Here is a 21,891-nt window from a genome sequence, read left to right on the forward strand (position 1 = left end):
GCCAAAGCTGCAGACTTCCGGGAAAAATGGATCAACAGAAAGTTGCCCCTTCTGCTGTTTGCCTCACAAGGAGGCTTCGACACTGCGCGGTTCCTTTCTTTGGCCACACACATGACAAGATCGGCCCCCCACAGCTTCATGGACTGTACAATCATCTCCTTGCAGCTTAGCAAAAGCCAAAAGGCAGCTGGGCTAACAGAGACTCTATACGTGAGGAACGACTCAAGAAAACTGCAGAACAATTCCACAAACCAAAGACACCTTTCCAAAAAGGGAAAACAAACCAAAAGAGCCTTTTGACCTCCAGCACTACCACATTCGCCCTTGGCCATAACACCGCAGAAGCCCAGAGATGGAGCTTCTGTGAGCCAAACAGCCAGAAGGTCAGCTGCAACCCCGGGCTCTTCAGTGCCCCAGCATGACAGGTCAAAGGCCAATTTCTTGCTGTCACTGCCTTCAGGAAATGCCTACATCCTGCAGGACTCCAGCAGTCAGCATCCTCAGTCAGCAACAGCAAGTGCTGGCTGCTCAGAAACTTGCACCTCTGCTTTGCTCTAAAGACAGCATCACAGAATGGGCACTTACTCTCTTGGAATGAACAGCCTGTGGTGTGACCACAGCTGGACGCTTCCATTTGACTTGCTCAACTTCCTCATCTTTGGCTTCTTCTCCAGGAGCAGAGGGAGGCAGGGGAGAGATGGTTCTTGGTCTTGTAACCTGTGGCAAGAGAGAAGCATGACGGACAGGCTATTACCCATCAATTATAACCCCATTTCTCCTTAGATCTATAACCACATCTGCTAAAAGGAAATCATCAGCTTTGTCGGCAATGTCATTCTAAGTCACTCCAACCAGATTGAAATGGGCCAATTCAACAGAATAGAATATGGCTATGTATTTGATATTCTTTCCTGGCTCTTTTAATGAGCAACATTGTCTCTGCAAATGCAGATTTTACTTCTTGAAAGCTCTAAAATAGAAAAGAAGAAACGAGCCAGCAAGACCTTTGCAACTCCTGCTGACACAATGAAAACCAGAAAGGGTTCAGAATCCCTTTCATTGCATGATAAGAGCCAGAAAAGTAGTACAGAGGCATCTTTGCTGGCTGGAAAAAGAGAAAATGAAGAGGGCTTCTCCTCCTAGGAAACCAACCAACAATAAGATCAAAGTGTCAGCTTTGCCTGTGTCTAAAACACTTGGATGCGGGGAGGGGACTTTTGGCAGGGGAACAGCCCTTGTGGTAAGCACTGTCATGTAGGCATCCAAGGAAGTCTTCTTGAAGGTCCTTCATGAGCCTCCCCTTGTCCAGGGTAAAGCTTCTCCAGCACCTCCTCACTGGCCTTGTGCTCCACACCCCAGCCCAGCTCCCGTGGAATTCTCTGCATACACTTCAGCCCCTAATCACTTTCTGCTTCCCAGGAGCCCACAGCTGCACACAGCACTCCAGCTGTGGCCACAGCGCTGCCCAGCACAGGGCGACGCTCACTGCCCTGCTCCTGCTGCCCCACTGCTGCTGACACAGGCCACGATGACCTTGGCCTTCTTGGCCACCGGGCCACAGTCTGCCTCATCCTCAGGTGACCTGCAACAGCAGCACCCTGCCTCCTTTTGACCCACACAGCTCCCCATCCACAACGTTGCTTGTTTGACTTCAAATACAGCATCCACCATTTCAAGATGGCCTTCCTCTTCTGAGCAACACAAGACAGCAGTCAAGGACTTGCAGCTTCACCCCCACTGCGGGCTCCAATGCAATTGCCAAAGCTGCAGACTTCCGGGCAAAACGGATCAACAGAGAGTTGCCCCTTCTGCTGTTTGCCTCACAAGGAGGCTTCGACACTGCGCGGTTCCTTTCTTTGGCCACCTGAGACAAGAATGGCTCCCCACAGCATCATGGACAGCACAATCATCTCCATGCAGCTTAGCAAAAGCCAAAAGACAGCTGGGCCAACAGACACTCTACAAGTGAGGAACGACTCAAGAAAACCTAAAAACATTTCCACAAGCCAAAGACACCTTTCCAAAAAGGGAAAACAAACCAAAAGAGCCCTTTGAGCTCCAGCACTACAACTTGGCCCTTGGCCATAACATCGCAGAAGCCCAGAGAAGCAGCTTTCCTGAGCAAAGCAGCCAGAAGCTCAGCTGCCGCCCCAAGATCTTCAGTGCCCCACCCAGCATGACAGGTCAAAGGCCAATTTCTTGCTGTCACTGCCTACAGGAAATGATTATATCATACAGGACTCCAGCATTCAGCATCCTCAGCCAGCAACAGCAAGTGCTGGCTGCTCAGAAACTTGCACCTCTGCCTTGTACTAAAGACAGCACCACACACAATAGGCACTTACTCTCTTGGAACGAGCAGGCGGTGATGTGACCACAGCTGCACGCTTCAGTTTTTCTTGCTCATCTTCCTCCTCCTTGGCTTCTTCAGCAATTGGAGGGAGAGCCAGAGGAAAGACAGCTCTTGGTCTTGTCACCTGTGGCAAGAGGGAATCATAGGGATAAGCCATTACCTAGGGCTTATAACTTGATTCCCCCTCACATCTACAGCCACATCTGCTAAGAAGAACTCATCAACTTTGTTGGTAATGGCATCCTAAGTTACTCCCAGACTGAAACGGGCCAATTCAACAGATCATTATATATTGCTAAGAATTCATTACTCCTCCCTGTCTGCTTTCAGTGAGCAACGTTGTTTGTGCAAAATGCAGCTTTTTATTTCGTGAAAGCTCTGTAATGGAAAAGTAGGAAAGATCCAGCAAGGCTTTTGCAACTGCTGTGGCAGACATGGAAAACCAGAAAGGGTTCAGAATCCCTTTCATTGCATGATATAAGACGGAAAATAGTGCAGAAGCTTCCATGCTTGCTGGAAAACTCGAAAATGAACAGGGCTTCTCCTCCTAGGAAACCAACAAAATCCAAGATGAAAGTGTAATCTCTGCATGTCTCTAAAACACTTGGATGCAGAGAGCAGACGTTTGGAAAGGGAAACAGCCCTTGTGGTGAGCAGTCTCATGAAGGCATCTATATAGTCCCCCATGAGCCTGCCCTTGTCCAGGCTAAAGCTCACTCACCACCTCCTCACTGGCCTTGTGCTCCACTAACTTAGCCAGATCCTGTGGCCTTCTCTGCACACGCAGCAGCCCCTCTATCACTTTCTGCTTCCCAGGGGCCCACAGCTGCACACAGCACTCCAGCTGTGGCCGCAGCGCTGCCCAGCACAGGGCGATGCTCACTGCCCTGCTCCTGCTGCCCCCACTGCTGCTGACACAGGCCACAATGCCCTTGGCCTTCTTGGCCACCGGGCCACAGTCTGCTTCATCTGCAGCTTCTCCAGACCTGCAGCACCCCTGCCTCCTTCGGAGCGACACAGCTCCCCATCCACAAAGTTGCTTGTTTGACTTCAAGTACACCAGCCACCATTTCAAGATGGCCTTCCTCTTCTGAGCAACACAAGACAGCAGTCAAGGACTTGCAGCTTCACCCCCACTGCGGGCTCCAATGCAATTGCCAAAGCTGCAGACTTCCGGGCAAAACGGATCAACAGATACTTGCCCCTTCTGCTGTTTGCCTCACAAGGAGGCTTCGACACTGCGCGGTTCCTTTCTTTGGCCACCTGAGACAAGAATGGCTCCCCACAGCATCATGGACAGCACAATCATCTCCATGCAGCTTAGCAAAAGCCAAAAGACAGCTGGGCCAACAGACACTCTACAAGTGAGGAACGACTCAAGAAAACCTAAAAACATTTCCACAAGCCAAAGACACCTTTCCAAAAAGGGAAAACAAACCAAAAGAGCCCTTTGAGCTCCAGCACTACAACTTGGCCCTTGGCCATAACATCGCAGAAGCCCAGAGAAGCAGCTTTCCTGAGCAAAGCAGCCAGAAGCTCAGCTGCCGCCCCAAGATCTTCAGTGCCCCACCCAGCATGACAGGTCAAAGGCCAATTTCTTGCTGTCACTGCCCACAGGAAATGATTATATCATACAGGACTCCAGCATTCAGCATCCTCAGCCAGCAACAGCAAGTGCTGGCTGCTCAGAAACTTGCACCTCTGCCTTGTACTAAAGACAGCACCACACACAATAGGCACTTACTCTCTTGGAACGAGCAGGCGGTGATGTGACCACAGCTGCACGCTTCAGTTTTTCTTGCTCATCTTCCTCCTCCTTGGCTTCTTCAGCAATTGGAGGGAGAGCCAGAGGAAAGACAGCTCTTGGTCTTGTCACCTGTGGCAAGAGGGAATCATAGGGATAAGCCATTACCTAGGGCTTATAACTTGATTCCCCCTCACATCTACAGCCACATCTGCTAAGAAGAACTCATCAACTTTGTTGGTAATGGCATCCTAAGTTACTCCCAGACTGAAACGGGCCAATTCAACAGATCATTATATATTGCTAAGAATTCATTACTCCTCCCTGTCTGCTTTCAGTGAGCAACGTTGTTTGTGCAAAATGCAGCTTTTTATTTCGTGAAAGCTCTGTAATGGAAAAGTAGGAAAGATCCAGCAAGGCTTTTGCAACTGCTGTGGCAGACATGGAAAACCAGAAAGGGTTCAGAATCCCTTTCATTGCATGATATAAGACGGAAAATAGTGCAGAAGCTTCCATGCTTGCTGGAAAACTCGAAAATGAACAGGGCTTCTCCTCCTAGGAAACCAACAAAATCCAAGATGAAAGTGTAATCTCTGCATGTCTCTAAAACACTTGGATGCAGAGAGCAGACATTTGGAAAGGGAAACAGCCCTTGTGGTGAGCAGTCTCATGAAGGCATCTATATAGTCCCCCAGGAGCCTGCCCTTGTCCAGGCTAAAGCTCACTCACCACCTCCTCACTGGCCTTGTGCTCCACTAACTTAGCCAGATCCTGTGGCCTTCTCTGCACACGCAGCAGCCCCTCTATCACTTTCTGCTTCCCAGGGGCCCACAGCTGCACACAGCACTCCACCTGTGGCCGCAGCGCTGCCCAGCACAGGGCGATGCTCACTGCCCTGCTCCTGCTGCCCCCACTGCTGCTGACACAGGCCACAATGCCCTTGGCCTTCTTGGCCACCGGGCCACAGTCTGCTTCATCTGCAGCTTCTCCTGACCTGCAGCACCCCTGCCTCCTTCGGAGCGACACAGCTCCCCATCCACAAAGTTGCTTGTTTGACTTCAAGTACACCAGCCACCATTTCAAGATGGCCTTCCTCTTCTGAGCAACACAAGACAGCAGTCAAGGACTTGCAGCTTCACCCCCACTGCGGGCTCCAAGGCACTTGCCAAAGCTGCAGACTTCCGGGCAAAACGGATCAACAGAGAGTTGCCCCTTCTGCTGTTTGCCTCACAAGGAGGCTTCGACACTGCGCGGTTCCTTTCTTTGGCCACATGCAACAAGAAAGGCCTGCCACAGCTTCATGGACTATACAAACATCTCCTTGCAGCTTATTGAAGCCAAAAGTCAGCTGGGACAAAAGAGACTATACGTGAGGAAGGACTCAAGAAAACTGCAGAACAATTCCACAAGCCAAAGACACCTTTCCAAAAGGGGAAAACAAACCAACAGAGCCTTTTGACCTCCAGCATTACTACATGCGCCCTTGTCCGTCACACTGCAGAAGCCCAGAGAAGCAGCGTCCTTAAGCCAAGCAGCCAGATGCTCAGCCGCAGACCCCAGCTCATCAGTGCCCCAGCATGACAGGTCAAAGGCCAATTTCTTGCTGTCACTGCCTACAGGAAATGCCTACATCCTGCAGGACTCCAGCACTCAGCATGCTCAGCCAGCAACCGCAAGTGCTGGCTGCTCAGAAACTTGCACCTCAGCAGCCCAGAATGGGCACTTACTCTTTTGGTATGAGCAGGCGGCCATTTGACCACAGCTGGACGTTTTCGTTTTTCTTGCTCATCTTCCTCCTCCTTGGCTTCTTCAGCAATTGGAGGGAGAGCCAGAGGATAGAGGACTCTTGGCCTTGGCACCTGTGGCAAGAGGTGGATCATGGATAAGCTGTTACCTAGGGCGTATAATTTCATTTCCTATCGCATCTACAGCAACAGCACCTAAGGAGAACTCATGAACTTTGTTGGCAATGGCATTCTTAGTCACTTCAACCAGATTGAAATGGGCCAGGTCAACAGATCTTTACATTGCTAAGAAATCTGCTAGAAGCAAGCAACGTTGTCTATGCAAAACACAGCTTTTAGGTCTAGAAAGATATCAAATGGAAAAGTAGGAAAGAGACAGCAAGGCTTTTGAGACTGCTGCAGCAGACATGGAAAACCAGAAAGTGTTCAGAATCCCTTTCATTGCATGATAAGAGCCGGAAAATAGTGCAGAAGCATCCATGATTGCTGGAAAACTAGAAAATGAACAATGCATCTCCTCTTAGGAAACCAACAAACAAATAGATGGAAGTGTCATCGCTGCCTGTGTCTAAAACACTTGGATGCAGAGAGTGGATGATGTGAAGAGAAAGAGCCCTTGTGGTGAGCACTGTCATGTAGGCATCTAAGGAATTCTGCTTGAAGGTCCTTTATGTGCCTCCCCTTGTCCAATCTAAAGCTCCCTCAGTCCCTCAGCACCTCCTCACTGGCCTTGTGCTCCACACCCAGGCCCAGCTCCCGTGGCCTACTCAGCACACGCACCAGCCCCTCAAACACTTCCTGCTTCCCAGGGGCCCCCAGCTGCACACGGCATTCCAGCTGTGGCCGCAGTGGTGCCAGGCACAGAGCGACGCTCACTGCCCTGCTCCTGCTGCCCCACTGCTATTGACACAGGCCACAATGCCCTTGGCCTTCTTGGCCACCAGGCCACGGTCTGCCTCATCTGCAGCTTCTCCTGACCTGAAGCACCCCTGCCTCCTTTTGACCCACACAGCTCCCCATCCACAACGTTGCTTGTTTGACTTCAAATACAGCATCCACCATTTCAAGATGGCCTTCCTCTTCTGAGCAACACAAGACAGCTGTCAAGGACTTGCAGCTTCACCCCCACTGCAGGTACCAATGCAATTGCCAAAGCTGCAGACTTCAGCCCAAAAGTGATCAACAGAAACTTGCCCCTTCTGCTGTTTGCCTAACAAGGAGGCTTCGACACTGTGCGGTTCCTTTCTTTGGCTACACGCAACAAGAAAGGCCTGCCACAGCTTCAAGGACAGCAGAAACATTTCCTTGAACCTGAGCAAAAACCAAAAGGCAGCTGGGCCAACAGAGACTCTACCAGTGAAGAACGACTCAAAAAATCTGAAGAACAATTCCACAAGCCAAAGACACCTTTCCAAAAAGGGAAAACAAACCAAAAGAGCCTTTTGACCACCAGCACTACCACATGTGTCCATGGCCATAACACCGCAGAAGTCCAGAGATGGAGCTTCTGTGAGCCAAACAGCCAGAAGGTCAGCTGCAACCCCGGGCTCTTCAGTGCCCCAGCATGACAGGTCAAAGGCCAATTTCTTGCTGTCACTGCCTTCAGGAAATGCCTACATCCTGCAGGACTCCAGCAGTCAGCATCCTCAGTCAGCAACAGCAAGTGCTGGCTGCTCAGAAACTTGCACCTCTGCTTTGCTCTAAAGACAGCATCACAGAATGGGCACTTACTCTCTTGGAATGAACAGCCTGTGGTGTGACCACAGCTGGACGCTTCCATTTGACTTGCTCAACTTCCTCATCTTTGGCTTCTTCTCCAGGAGCAGAGGGAGGCAGGGGAGAGATGGTTCTTGGTCTTGTAACCTGTGGCAAGAGAGAAGCATGACGGACAGGCTATTACCCATCAATTATAACCCCATTTCTCCTTAGATCTATAACCACATCTGCTAAAAGGAAATCATCAGCTTTGTCGGCAATGTCATTCTAAGTCACTCCAACCAGATTGAAATGGGCCAATTCAACAGAATAGAATATGGCTATGTATTTGATATTCTTTCCTGGCTCTTTTAATGAGCAACATTGTCTCTGCAAATGCAGATTTTACTTCTTGAAAGCTCTAAAATAGAAAAGAAGAAACGAGCCAGCAAGACCTTTGCAACTCCTGCTGACACAATGAAAACCAGAAAGGGTTCAGATTCCCTTTCATTGCATGATAAGAGCCAGAAAAGTAGTACAGAGGCATCTTTGCTGGCTGGAAAAAGAGAAAATGAAGAGGGCTTCTCCTCCTAGGAAACCAACCAACAATAAGATCAAAGTGTCAGCTTTGCCTGTGTCTAAAACACTTGGATGCGGGGAAGGGAATTTTGGCAGGGGAACAGCCCTTGTGGTGAGCACTGTCATGTAGGCATCTAAGGAAGTCTTCTTGAAGGTCCTTCATGAGCCTGCCCTTGTCCAGGGTAAAGCTTCTCCAGCACCTCCTCACTGGCCTTGTGCTCCACACCCCAGCCCAGCTCCCGTGGAATTCTCTGCATACACTTCAGCCCCTAATCACTTTCTGCTTCCCAGGAGCCCACAGCTGCACACAGCACTCCAGCTGTGGCCACAGCGCTGCCCAGCACAGGGCGACGCTCACTGCCCTGCTCCTGCTGCCCCACTGCTGCTGACACAGGCCACGATGACCTTGGCCTTCTTGGCCACCGGGCCACAGTCTGCCTCATCCTCAGGTGACCTGCAACAGCAGCACCCTGCCTCCTTTTGACCCACACAGCTCCCCATCCACAACGTTGCTTGTTTGACTTCAAATACAGCATCCACCATTTCAAGATGGCCTTCCTCTTCTGAGCAACACAAGACAGCAGTCAAGGACTTGCAGCTTCACCCCCACTGCGGGCTCCAATGCAATTGACAAAGCTGCAGACTTCCGGGCAAAATGGATCAATAGATACTTGCCCCTTCTGCTGTTTGCCTATCAAGGAGGCTTCGCAGCTCCTCGGTTCCTTTCTTTGGCCACACACAAGAATGGCTCCCCACAGCTTCATGGACAACACAAATATCTCCTTGAACCTGAGCAAAAGCCAGAAGGCAGCTGGGTCAACAAAGACTCTACAAGTGAGGAACCACTCAAGAAAACCGCAGAACACTTCCACAAGCCTAAGACACCTTTCCAAAACGAGGAAACAAAACCCAACAGAGCCTTTTGACCTCCAGCACTAACACGTGCGGCCTTGGCTATAACACTGCAGAAGCCCAGGGATGGAGCTTCCCTGAGCCAAGCAGCCAGAAGCTCAGCCGCAGCTCCAAGCTCTTCAGTGCCCTAGCACGACAGCTCATAGGCCAATTTCTTGTTGTCAGTGCCCACAGGAAATAGCTACGTCGTGCAGGACTCCAGCACTCAGCATCCTCAGCCAGCAACAGCAAGTGCTGGCTGCTCAGAAACTTGCACCTCTGCCTTGCACTCAAGACAGCACCCTCAGAATGGGCACTTACTCTTTTGGTCCGAGCAGGCGGTGATGTGACCACAGCTGGAGGCTTCAGTTTTTCTTGCTCATCTTCCTCCTCCTTGGCTTCTTCAGCAATTGGAGAGAGAGCCAGAGGAAAGACAGCTCTTGGTCTTGTCACCTGCGGCAAGAGGGAATCATAGGGTTAAGCCGTTACCTAGGGCTTATAACTTGACTTCCTCTCGCATCTACAGCAACACCTGCTAAGGAGAACTCATCAGCTCTGTTGGCATAGGCATTCTAAGTCACTCCAACCAGATTGAAATTGGCAAATTCAACAGATGAGTACATCGCTAGGAATTCAATATTCCTTCCTGTCTGCTATAAGCAAGCAACATTGTCTATGCAAAACACAGCTTATAGTACTTGAAAGCTCTGAAAAGTAGTAAAGAGACAGCAAGGCCTTTGCGACGGCAGCGGTAGACGTGGAAAACCAGAAAGGGTTCAGAATCTCTTTCATTGCATTGTTAAGGGCCAGAAAATAGTGCAGAAGCATCCATGATTGCTGGAAAACTAGAAACTCAAGAAGGGTTCTCCTCCTAGGAAAGCAACCAACAATAAGATGGAAGTGTCAGCTCTACATGTGTCTAAAACACTTGGATGCAGAGAGTGGATGTTTATAAGGTAAAAAGCCCTTGTGGTGAGCATGGCCAGGTAGGCATCTATGGAAGTCTGTTTGAATGTCCCTCATGAGCCTCCCCATTTCCTGGCTAAAGCTCCTTCAGCACCTCCTCACAGGCCTTGTGCTCCACCTCCTTGCCTAGCTCCCGTGGCCTTCTCTGTGCACGCTCCAGCCCCTCTATCACTTTCTGCTTCCCAGGGGCCCACAGCTGCACACAGCACTCCAGCTGTGGCCGCAGTGCTGCCAAACACAGGGCGATGCTCACTGCCCTGCTCCTGCTGCCCTCACTGCTGCCGACACAGGCCACGATGCCCTTGGCCTTCTTGGCCACCGGGCCACAGTCTGCTTCATCTGCAGCTTCTCCAGACCTGCAGCAACCCTGCCTCCTTCTGACCCACACAGCTCCTTATCTAAAAAGTTGCTTGTTTGACTTCAAATACAGCATCCACCATTTCAAGATGGCCTTCCTCTTCTGAGCAACACAAGACAGCTGTCAAGGACTTGCAGCTTCACCCCCTCTCCGGCCTCCAAGGCACATGCCAAAGCTGCAGACTTCAGCCCAAAAGTGATCAACAGAGAGTTGCCCCTTCTGCTGTTTGCCTAACAAGGAGGCTTCGCAACTCCTCGGTTCCTTTCTTTGGCCACACACAAGATTGGCTCCCCACAGCTTCATGGACAACACAAACATCTCCTTGAACCTGAGCAAAAGCCAGAAGGCAGCTGGGTCAACAAAGACTCTACAAGTGAGGAACCACTCAAGAAAACTGCAGAACACTTCCACAAGCCAAAGACACCTTTCCAAAACGAGGAAACAAAACCCAACAGAGCCTTTTGACCTCCAGCACTAACACGTGCGGCCTTGGCTATAACACTGCAGAAGCCCAGAGATGGAGCTTCCCTGAGCCAAGCAGCCAGAAGCTCAGCTGCAGCTCCAAGCTCTTCAGTGCCCTAGCACGACAGCTCATAGGCCAATTTTTTGTTGTCACTTCCCACAGAAAATAGCTACGTCATGCAGGACTCCAGCACTCAGCATCCTCAGCCAGCAACAGCAAGTGCTGGCTGCTCAGAAACTTGCATCTCTGCCTTGCACTCAAGACAGCACACCATGAATGGGCACTTACTCTTTTGGTACGAGCAACCTGTACTGTGACCACAGCTGGATGCTTGTGGAGGTCTACCTTTTTTTGCTGCTCTCTGGCTTCTTCAGCAAGAGCAGAGGCAACAAGGGCAGCAACGGTTCTTGGTCCTGTCACCTGTGGCAAGAAAGAAGCATGAGGTACAGGCCATTACCTGTAATATACAACCCCATTTCTCCTTGGATCTACAACCACATCTTGAAAGGAGAACTCATACACTTTGTTAGCAATGGGATTCTAAGTCACACCAACCAAATTGAAATGGGCCAAATAAACAGAGCATTATCCTGCTAAGAATTTGATATTTCTCTCTGTCTGCCATCAGCAAGTAAGGTCATCTCCGCAAATTTGAGCTTTTCTTTCTGGAGAGCATTTAAATGGACAAGTAGGAAAGAGCCACCAAGGCCTTTGTGACTGCTGTGGCAGACATGGAAAACCAGAAAGGGTTCAGAATCCCTTTCTGTGCTTTATAAGGGCCAAAAAAGTAGTGCAGAGGCATCTTTGCTGTCTGGAAAATGAGAAAATGACGATGGCTTGTCCTCCGAGGAAACCAACAAAAAACAAGATTGAAGTGTCAGCTACGCATATGTCTAAAACACTTGGATGCAGAGAGTGGTTGTTTGGATGGGAAACAGCCCTTGTGGTGAGCACTGTCATGTAGGCATCTATAGAAGTCTGCTTGAATGTCCCTCACGAGCCTCCCCTTGTCCAGGCTAAAGCTCCCTCAGCACCTCTTCACTGGCCTTGTGCTCCACCTCCTTGCCAGCTCCCGAGGCCTTCTCTGCACATGCACCAGCTCCTCTATCACTTTCTGCTTCCAGGGGCCCACAGCTGCACACAGCATTCCAGCTGTGGCCACAGCGCTGCCCAGGAAAGAGCGTCACGCTCTGCCCTGCTCCTGCTGCCCCACTGCTATTGACACAGGCCACGATGCCCTTTGCCTTCTTGGCCACCAGGCCACGGTCTGCCTCATCTGCAGCTTCTCCTGACCTGAAGCACCCCTGCCTCCTTTTGACCCACACAGCTTCCCATCCACAACGTTGCTTGTTTGACTTCAAATACAGCATCCACCATTTCAAGATGGCCTTCCTCTTCTGAGCAACACAAGACAGCTGTCAAGGACTTGCAGCTTCACCCCCACTGCGGGTACCAATACAATTGCCAAAGCTGCAGACTTCAGCCCAAAAGTGATTAATAGAGAGTTGCCCCTTTTGCTGTTTGCCTCACAAGGAGGCTTCGACACTGCGCGGTTCCTTTCTTTGGCCACCTGAGACAAGAATGGCTCCCCACAGCTTCATGGACTATACAAACATCTCCTTGAACCTGAGCAAAAGCCAAAAGGCAGCTGGGCTAACAGAGACTCTACCAGTGAAGAACGACTCAAAAAATCTGAAGAACAATTCCACAAGCCAAAGACACCTTTCCAAAAAGGGAAAACAAACCAAAAGAGCCTTTTGACCTCCAGCACTACCACGTGCGCCCTTGGCCATAACACTTCAGAAGCCCAGAGATGGAACTTCCCTCAGCAAAGCTGCCAGAAGCTCAGTTACAGGCCCATGCTCTTCAGTGCCCCAGCATGACAGGTCAAAGGCCAATTTCTTGCTGTCACTGCCTTCAGGAAATGCCTACATCCTTCAGGACTCCAGCACTCAGCATCCTCAGTCAGCAACAGCAAGTGCTGGCTGCTCAGAAACTTGCACCTTTGCCTTGTACTCAAGACAGCAACCCCCAGAATGGGCACTTACTCTTTTGGTATGAGTAGGCGGTGATATGACCCTAGGTGGACACTTGTCCTGTTCTTCCTCATTTTCCTCCTCTCTGGCTTCTTCAGCAAGAGCAGAGAGAGCCAGAGGAGAGACAGTTCTTGGTCCTGTCACCTGTGGTAAGAGAGAAGCATGAGGGACAGGCCATTACCTCTCACTTATAACCCCATTTCTCCTTGGATCTACAACCACATCTTGAAAGGAGAACCCATACACTTTGTTAGCAATGGGATTCTAAGTCACATCAACCAAATTGAAATGGGCCAAATAAACAGAGCATTATCCTGCTAAGAATTTGATATTTCTTCTCTGTCTGCTATCAGCAAGGTAGGTCATCTCTGCAAATTTGTGCTTTCTATTGTTGAAAGCTTTTAAACGGAGAAGTAAGAAAGAACCACCAAGGTCTCTGTGACTGCTGCGGCAGACATGGAAAACCAGAAAATGTTCAGAATCCCTTTCTGTGCTTTATAAGGGCCAAAAAAGTAGTGCAGAGGCATCTTTGCTGTCTGGAAAATGAGAAAATGACGATGGCTTGTCCTCCGAGGAAACCAACAAAAAACAAGATTGAAGTGTCAGCTACGCATATGTCTAAAACACTTGGATGCAGAGAGTGGTTGTTTGGATGGGAAACAGCCCTTGTGGTGAGCACTGTCATGTAGGCATCTATAGAAGTCTGCTTGAATGTCCCTCACGAGCCTCCCCTTGTCCAGGCTAAAGCTCCCTCAGCACCTCTTCACTGGCCTTGTGCTCCACCTCCTTGCCAGCTCCCGAGGCCTTCTCTGCACATGCACCAGCTCCTCTATCACTTTCTGCTTCCAGGGGCCCACAGCTGCACACAGCATTCCAGCTGTGGCCACAGCGCTGCCCAGCAAAGAGCGACACGCACTGCCCTGCTCCTGCTGCCCCACTGCTATTGACACAGGCCACGATGCCCTTTGCCTTCTTGGCCACCAGGCCACGGTCTGCCTCATCTGCAGCTTCTCCTGACCTGAAGCACCCCTGCCTCCTTTTGACCCACACAGCTCCCCATCCACAACGTTGCTTGTTTGACTTCAAATACAGCATCCACCATTTCAAGATGGCCTTCCTCTTCTGAGCAACACAAGACAGCTGTCAAGGACTTGCAGATTCACCCCCACTGCGGGTACCAATACAATTGCCAAAGCTGCAGACTTCAGCCCAAAAGTGATTAATAGAGAGTTGCCCCTTTTGCTGTTTGCCTCACAAGGAGGCTTCGACACTGCGCGGTTCCTTTCTTTGGCCACCTGAGACAAGAATGGCTCCCCACAGCTTCATGGACTATACAAACATCTCCTTGAACCTGAGCAAAAGCCAAAAGGCAGCTGGGCTAACAGAGACTCTACCAGTGAAGAACGACTCAAAAAATCTGAAGAACAATTCCACAAGCCAAAGACACCTTTCCAAAAAGGGAAAACAAACCAAAAGAGCCTTTTGACCTCCAGCACTACCACGTGCGCCCTTGGCCATAACACTTCAGAAGCCCAGAGATGGAACTTCCCTCAGCAAAGCTGCCAGAAGCTCAGTTACAGGCCCATGCTCTTCAGTGCCCCAGCATGACAGGTCAAAGGCCAATTTCTTGCTGTCACTGCCTTCAGGAAATGCCTACATCCTTCAGGACTCCAGCACTCAGCATCCTCAGTCAGCAACAGCAAGTGCTGGCTGCTCAGAAACTTGCACCTTTGCCTTGTACTCAAGACAGCAACCCCCAGAATGGGCACTTACTCTTTTGGTATGAGTAGGCGGTGATATGACCCTAGGTGGACACTTGTCCTGTTCTTTCTCATTTTCCTCCTTTCTGGCTTCTTCAGCAAGAGCAGAGAGAGCCAGAGGAGAGACAGTTCTTGGTCCTGTCACCTGTGGTAAGAGAGAAGCATGAGGGACAGGCCATTACCTCTCATTTATAACCCCATTTCTCCTTGGATCTACAACCACATCTTGAAAGGAGAACTCATACACTTTGTTAGCAATGGGATTCTAAGTCACATCAACCAAATTGAAATGGGCCAAATAAACAGAGCATTATCCTGCTAAGAATTTGATATTTCTTCTCTGTCTGCTATCAGCAAGGTAGGTCATCTCTGCAAATTTGAGCTTTCTATTGTTGAAAGCTTTTAAACGGAGAAGTAAGAAAGAACCACCAAGGTCTCTGTGACTGCTGCGGCAGACATGGAAAACCAGAAAGGGTTCAGAATCCCTTTCTGTGCTTTATAAGGGCCAAAAGAGTAGTGCAGAGGCATCTTTGCTGTCTGGAAAATGAGAAAATGACGATGGCTTGTCCTCCGAGGAAACCAACAAAAAACAAGATTGAAGTGTCAGCTACGCATATGTCTAAAACACTTGGATGCAGAGAGTGGTTGTTTGGATGGGAAACAGCCCTTGTGGTGAGCACTGTCATGTAGGCATCTATAGAAGTCTGCTTGAATGTCCCCCATGAGCCTCCCCTTGTCCAGGCTAAAGCTCCCTCAGCACCTCTTCACTGGCCTTGTGCTCCACACCCTTGCCAGCTCCCGAGGCCTTCTCTGCACATGCACCAGCTCCTCTATCACTTTCTGCTTCACAGGGGCCCAAAGCTGCACACAGCATTCCAGCTGTGGCCGCAGCGCTGCCCAGCACAGAGCGACGCTCACTGCCCTGCTCCTGCTGCCCCCCTGCTGCTGACACAGGCCACAATGCCCTTTGCCTTCTTGGCCACCGGGCCACAGTCTGCCTCATCTGCAGCTTCTCCAGACCTGCAGCAGCCTTGGCACCTTTTTGGCCCATGCAGCCATCCAGGCACAAAGCTGCCCATCTGACTTAAAATACAGCATCCACCATTTTAGGATGGCCTTGTTTTTCTACAGCGGCACCTTTTAAGGAGATGTTATTAAATAGATAGGAATAGAATTGTCAGTCACTCTGACTAAATTTTAATGGGCCTATTCTACTCTAGGGGAAATTGCTCTCAGTTCAGTGTTCCCCCCTGGCTGCCGTCAGCAAGCAACATTCTCTCTGCAAAACTGAGTTGGCAGTTTTTCTGGGCTCTGAGATGCAAATTAGGAAATATCCACTTATGCCTTTGTTATTTTCGTTGAAGGCGTGAAAATGGATTTTCTTTTGGCCTCCCTAGCTGGCCCTCTACACTCTACTGGTACTGGCCCTGCTGACAGCTCGCTCTACGATTCTTAAAGACCAGGAACATGAAATTTCCCTTTCTCACTCACCTCACGATCAGCACCACTGAATACACGCTTCACGTGACCTGTAGTGGGCAAGGGAAAATGAACCAGATGCTGTGAGAAAACTGCTTGGGCTGCTGAATCCCACAGAAGAAGTCAACCCCAACAGAGATGATTTCCTGTTTCACAACTTCCCTCCAGGAGACACGTTTCATTCACACAGCCAGCAAGAGATTGGGACAGTATTCTTGGCTGTGCCTACACCTTGGCCTGTTTTGCCAGTAAATGAATACAAAGATGACCAAGAAAATGCAAAGTCTTCTTTAACACTCTATGCTCCTGTTCTACCAAAAACATAAAACATCTTCTAAAATCCTCTCCTTCAGGTACTTTTTTAAATTAATCAGTTGCATGCACTAATTCTCATTAACTTGCTGGAAACAGTTGCACAAAAAAGCTTCCCCAAGATCCCCTGGAGCTGTGGCAGTTCTATTGTGGAAGAGCGCAGCAGCAGCTCCAGGGTTAAGGAGCAGACACTCACTGCTTTGGAGTTTGCATTTCATTGCAAAGGGAAAATCACTATTGTTGCACTCAGTAAAGGATTACTTAGAAAGTCAAATCCTTTCATGAGGAAATGTAGAACGAAAGAAGCTTTCCCTGAATGCTGGGAACATTTGCAGAGTTTTTAGAAGGCCCTTCAAGAACGTCTCCAGCAGTCTACATTTTCAAAGCTGTCTTGCTTGTCCCAGCAAACTGGGGAAATGACAGACTCTGCTGCCACAAACTCTCCTGTGGAGGGAACGGAAGCCCTGCAGGTTCCCTTGCAAATGCTGCCCTTGTGGCTACAGACACTCATTTTTCAGCTGAGTGTTTTGACAGGAGCTTTACCAAACCAGTGGCATTCTAATGCTCTTTCTGTTTCTAAATCAACTCAGTCACTAAGAAAGATCAGGAAGACATACCAAAGTCATCATTCTGGTTACACCCATGGAAAACCTCTACTTACGTGCCAGGTGAGTCACAAAATATACAGAATAAGTAACAGCATATGCTCCAAAAAGTGCAGGAGCAAGTTGCTCAATCATTGTAGCACTGCTCTGCAAGTTTGCAGGCTGTGCTCCAACAGTAGAAAAAGCAAGGCTCTTGTCAGTGCACAGGTGTTCACTGGCAAATGCCTCACCCAGGAGAATGCTACTGCACTGAGCAAGCTCTAGGGCTGCTCTGACGCTCAGGCCTTCCATGCACTAAGGCAACCTTCTGATGTCACCACGACAAGGTGGCAACCATGCCCTGACATCACAAAGCAAACACTCTATGTTGGTCTGTGAATTTATGCCAGGCAATAACAACCTTCCCTACAGCAAACAGAAGACAGCCTGGGAAGTTCTCCTCCATCACAAAGCAGCACAAATTCCCCTCGTGGGCCAAAGCCTGTTGTTTCAAGGGATCCAAGAGTAACTCCAAGAGTGCACAAAGCACCTACAGCCTGTACCCCAACTGAGCACTCAGATGGGACACAAGCTAAGGAAACCAGACCAAGAAAATGGCCCACAGTATTGCACTTCTGAGAAACGACCCTTGTTTTTAACTTTTTAAAGGTTTCTTAAACCTTAACAAAGGACTGAATAAGGAAAGATTCCAGCACTGGGAGTCTCCATGACTAGCAGCCACATGCTCATCTACAAAAGGGATGCTCTGCCTTTAATACCCTTAGCCCCTCCCAAAGTTTTGTCTGTCAAATCTTTCTCTGCTGTCCTCTTACATCTTGATTGGAGGTCAGGTGTTATTAAGCCGTGCCTCGTGGTCACAAGCCAGCCCTCCCCAAAAGCCCTGACTACCAAGGCTATTACAAGGGGGATAAGAAAGAGGACTATGGGAGAACATTTTCTAATAACATCACTTCGCATTTGAACACCCACATAACATCTATCTCTTAACTGTGAGAGCCAACTATTTCATTACTCACCTAGAGTGCACAGAACCAGAAGAGAAGGCACTGTGGGCATAACAGATGAAATCATTCCTAACAAATCCTCCCACATATTTGCACATTTATTGGATATTACCCGGACACCTGTGAATGTATATCTCTGCCTTTCTTCCCCTTTGAAAGTAGTCCAACTGGCAACTTGTAGGGAAACCAAGGGCTTTGTGGGGGCTGCATTACTCTGCACACACCCTGGCCAACCATGGCAAGGAGCTTTGGTGCCTAAAAAGACCAACCAGAGGAAACAGCTGGAAAAGGTTGAAAGCTACCAAGCAGGGCCTGATGCCTGCTGCCAGCTCAGGGTTAGAAAGGAGGCATTACTTTATTTTAGCGCTGGGAGCATAGGGAATCACTTCCCTAAGCCCTGCACACCCAGCAATAACACCTACTAGTTTGTATCCATGGAACTAAGACATATTCAATACTTTCCTGAAACTCCTAGGCTAAACATTACCCCAAATTTATTGACATATTTCAATGACTTCTCAGAATTTATCGACATCAGAGTAGGAGTGTTCTGTAGGTCCCTGGTGGTCGTTGCCACAGGTTCAGGAGGAGACCCATGCACAAAAGAACCTAAGACACAACTGGGGTTGTAAAGCAAATGTATTCCATTAGTTGCAGTAGCAAACAATACATACCAACTGTTGGGGTCTCTAGCTTGTCAGAGTGACCCCGAGAAAAGTTGCAAAGTCCCTTTTTCCAGCCTGGCGCTTGAAGAAGGAGTCAGGGCTCTTCATTTCTCAGTCTCGAGGTTGTTTATTGAATCTTATCTATAAAATTATTTCTCCTGTCCTGCCGAGGTCTGCTCAGCAAGACAGTCACAGGCATTCTGCCTGCCCCCGGGGCGGTGTTATGTCTTTATGCTAAAAACTATGCATACAATGTTTACAATTACTTTCCGATACCTATCACCTATGTTAGACAGTGAGCTTCTACTCTAAACCAATCTAAATGTGCCAACATCCCAGCAGAAGATGGAGGCCAGGAAGGAGAAAGGTAGGACATGCCCAGATCCCTCCATCTTGCCCCCTGAACCCCTATTCTAGAAACCCCAAAATCTACTGTTTCACCCCATGATAAATTCACTATCATTCTACTTAATTTACTGTGGCTTGCAGATATTCATCTATGGTTGGTAACTTGCTCCACGGGTCATAATCACAACCACAGGTATTTTTGGGCTCTGTGCCCGGGTCTCTGAGACCCCTGGCAGGGGTCTTGCCTGCTCAGGACAACCAGAGGGATGTCCTGGGTCCTGACAACCAACCCCTTGATTCCCAAAAATCTGCTGAGCAGGAGAAGGAGATGGAGCGTGGTGCTTGGTGGCAGGAGCAGGTAGGCAGTGCACTTGCAAGACATCCCCTGGATCAAAACCGTGTGAATCTCGTCCTTCTCACTCCTCTACCCCAGAACCAGGCTTGTATCTCCTGCGCAGGAGTGGAATTTTCCCAGTTACGGCATCAGCTCATACATGGCTGGCTGTGAGATGAGGCCATGATGACTCCATGACTCCCTGCCACCAAGGGCTCCATTAAACATTGTTCCCCTTTTTTCAAAGCTTGACTGCCCACCGATTGACCAACACATTGTTTCTCTTCCAAGGGTCAAGTTGCCACCTATTAAACAATACACTTTTCTTCATTGTCTTGTCAACCTGCTCAAACATGGATCAAATACGGCAGGGCCTCAGACACGACTCTGGTTCCTGACACAGTCGTTAGGGAAATATCCCATTCCTCAAATTCTCCTTTGGTGGTCAAGAGCCTCCTAAACACTTTCTTCCCTTTGAATGTTGAATGCATTCCAGCTACCTTCTTAGCAGGACCACTTTCTTTATTCTCAAGGCCAAGATAGCCACATGCACACAGTAAGCACTGCAGTGGGGGAATACAGGGTTCAGCACTGCCTGTTAAAGCTAAAGGAATTGACAAGATGAAACCCTATTTGTTACACTTATACGCCTCGCCCTCCTATTCTGGGAAGCAAACACAAGCATTTCATCAATACACCCTGCAAATGCTCTTGCTGAGAGAAGCCACATTGCTGTGTCAATAAAGCAGCTGGGACTCCGTTTGTTCATGCAGAGAAAGCCAATTCTTTATTCACATAACTCATTTTTATACCATTTTCACAGACCTCACGTTCAACTCCAACTGGCTGGTAGTTTTCTTGCCACACAATTCATTGCTTAGAAGGTGTTTTGGTGTGTACATGCTAAGACTCTCTCTTTTGAAGACTCACTCTTACTCAGGTGATTACATTTTTCCTTTGTGGACGTTCATGAGACAGAGTTCTTGTTTATTACAGATGCAAACAGATTTCTTAGCACAATAGCTTGTTGTGCTAGCTGCACTCATTCCTAGGACTTTCCCCATGGGAAGTTAACTGGCTGCACGTAGAAGACGTAACAGGCCAGCTGGGAAGTTAGCAGAGCAAGGCCTGATTTTAGAAGGCCTTTCTTTTCTAATACCCCTACCTGTGTGCAACACATTGTGACTTTCTTTCAGAAATTAATGAAGAAAACACAGATTGCTGTTATGAGGAGAAAAGTTGTCCATTGTTTTTAAAGGTTGCAGAGTTCACAAGTTAAACCAATTGCTGCCAAGTTGGAGTTGTAACTATTTGCTGTTAATAATTTCATGTTGTAATCACCTGTTGTTAATAGTTTTTCTTTAATTACCTGCTGTTGATGGTTAGAAATCCCCTTCGTCGAGTATCACCCTGCTGCTACCTGGAAAATGGCACCCGGGGTTGTGAGGAGGAGGTGACATCGGGCTGGTATGCAAATGAGGAAACCCCACACCAAACCTAGCAGGAAAAACCCCTAAAAAAAACGAGCCACCATGGAATTAAGAGATTGAAGTGATGTCTAGATGTGAGGAACAGAAACCAGTATCCGCTAAGACCCTTTTTACCTTTCACCCTAACCTAAAAGACATCGGCTAGAAAGAGGACCTCGAATGTCAAACTGAACAACTGGGCAATGTCCTGGTACTCCCCTGAGGATGGAAGCCCCAGCTCTGCCTGCAGACCAGCGGACAAAGCTGCACTTTTCCTCCTCCGTGCCACTGGGAGCAGTGGTGGCATGTGCGAGACCCGTGGGTTCTCCCCACCCAACCTGATTTTTAATAAAGGCATTAAAGAGGAGAAGGATCTCCTGCCTTATTTATTTCAACTGCCTACTGAAATTATTCCGCACTCCCTTCCAAATCAGTTCACTCCTCAAGCAAAACTCTCAGGCACATGCCCGATTCCCTCTCTCCCAGCAGCTCAGAGCAGCATTGCACAGCGCTTGCTGTGCGCCAGACAGCACAAAGCAGGCTGGCCTGGTGGCCCTCAATATTTCTGCAAAACACTCTGCATCTCACCCCTTTGCTCTGGCTCGGTGCAGAACTGCAGGATTGCAGGCGCTTCCTCCCAGAGCTGCGTGAGGCACTGGCTCCTGCAGATGTGACCTGCCAAGCTGTCACTGCCTCCCGCCGGCCTCGCTTCCCCTGGCAGAAGTGCCGTGCCTGAAGGAGGCTGCCCTGTGCTCCAGCCTGCCGAGCAGCCCGGCTCACTCCCCCGGTGCCCAGAGTGCTGCACACACTGCTGACCTTTCCCAGGAGTTACAGAGCAGGCGGCAGAAGAGGAGGAACCCTCAGCCAGCCCAGCGGCCCTGGGCTGCCCTTCGCCTTGCTCTGCTCCTGGGCACACTCCAGACCAATGCCTCCAGTCCGGGCTGTGCCCAGCACGGCTGCGCTTCCCCTCGGGAGCAGCCAGCTGCCAGCCGGGCTCTGAGAGCCGAGGATTCGCCCGCTCCCGGGAAGAGGCACCCAGGGCCCGGCTGCTGCCCTTTGCAGCTACCTGGGCCTCCTTCCAGCCT

At 49.4% G+C, this 21,891-nt stretch overlaps 1 protein-coding gene across 1 annotated transcript in view; it reads right to left on the bottom strand.

The window, feature by feature from the left end:
* The window catches only part of LOC132342056 (serine/threonine-protein kinase PAK 2-like), a 29,308-nt gene extending 12,187 nt beyond the window's left edge, over positions 1-17,121 (bottom strand). The window contains exons 1-5 of the mRNA XM_059874246.1: positions 17,043-17,121; positions 16,082-16,119; positions 11,083-11,214; positions 7,574-7,705; positions 586-717 (exon numbers count right to left, since the gene is read on the bottom strand). Of these exons, the coding sequence (XP_059730229.1) occupies positions 586-717; positions 7,574-7,705; positions 11,083-11,214; positions 16,082-16,119; positions 17,043-17,121 (513 nt within the window). The remainder of the gene's footprint in view (positions 1-585; positions 718-7,573; positions 7,706-11,082; positions 11,215-16,081; positions 16,120-17,042) is intronic.
* Between the last annotated feature and the right edge of the window lie 4,770 nt (positions 17,122-21,891).

Source organism: Haemorhous mexicanus, chromosome Z (assembly GCF_027477595.1).
Source record: "Haemorhous mexicanus isolate bHaeMex1 chromosome Z, bHaeMex1.pri, whole genome shotgun sequence".
In the NCBI taxonomy this organism is placed as follows: Eukaryota; Metazoa; Chordata; class Aves; order Passeriformes; family Fringillidae; genus Haemorhous; species Haemorhous mexicanus.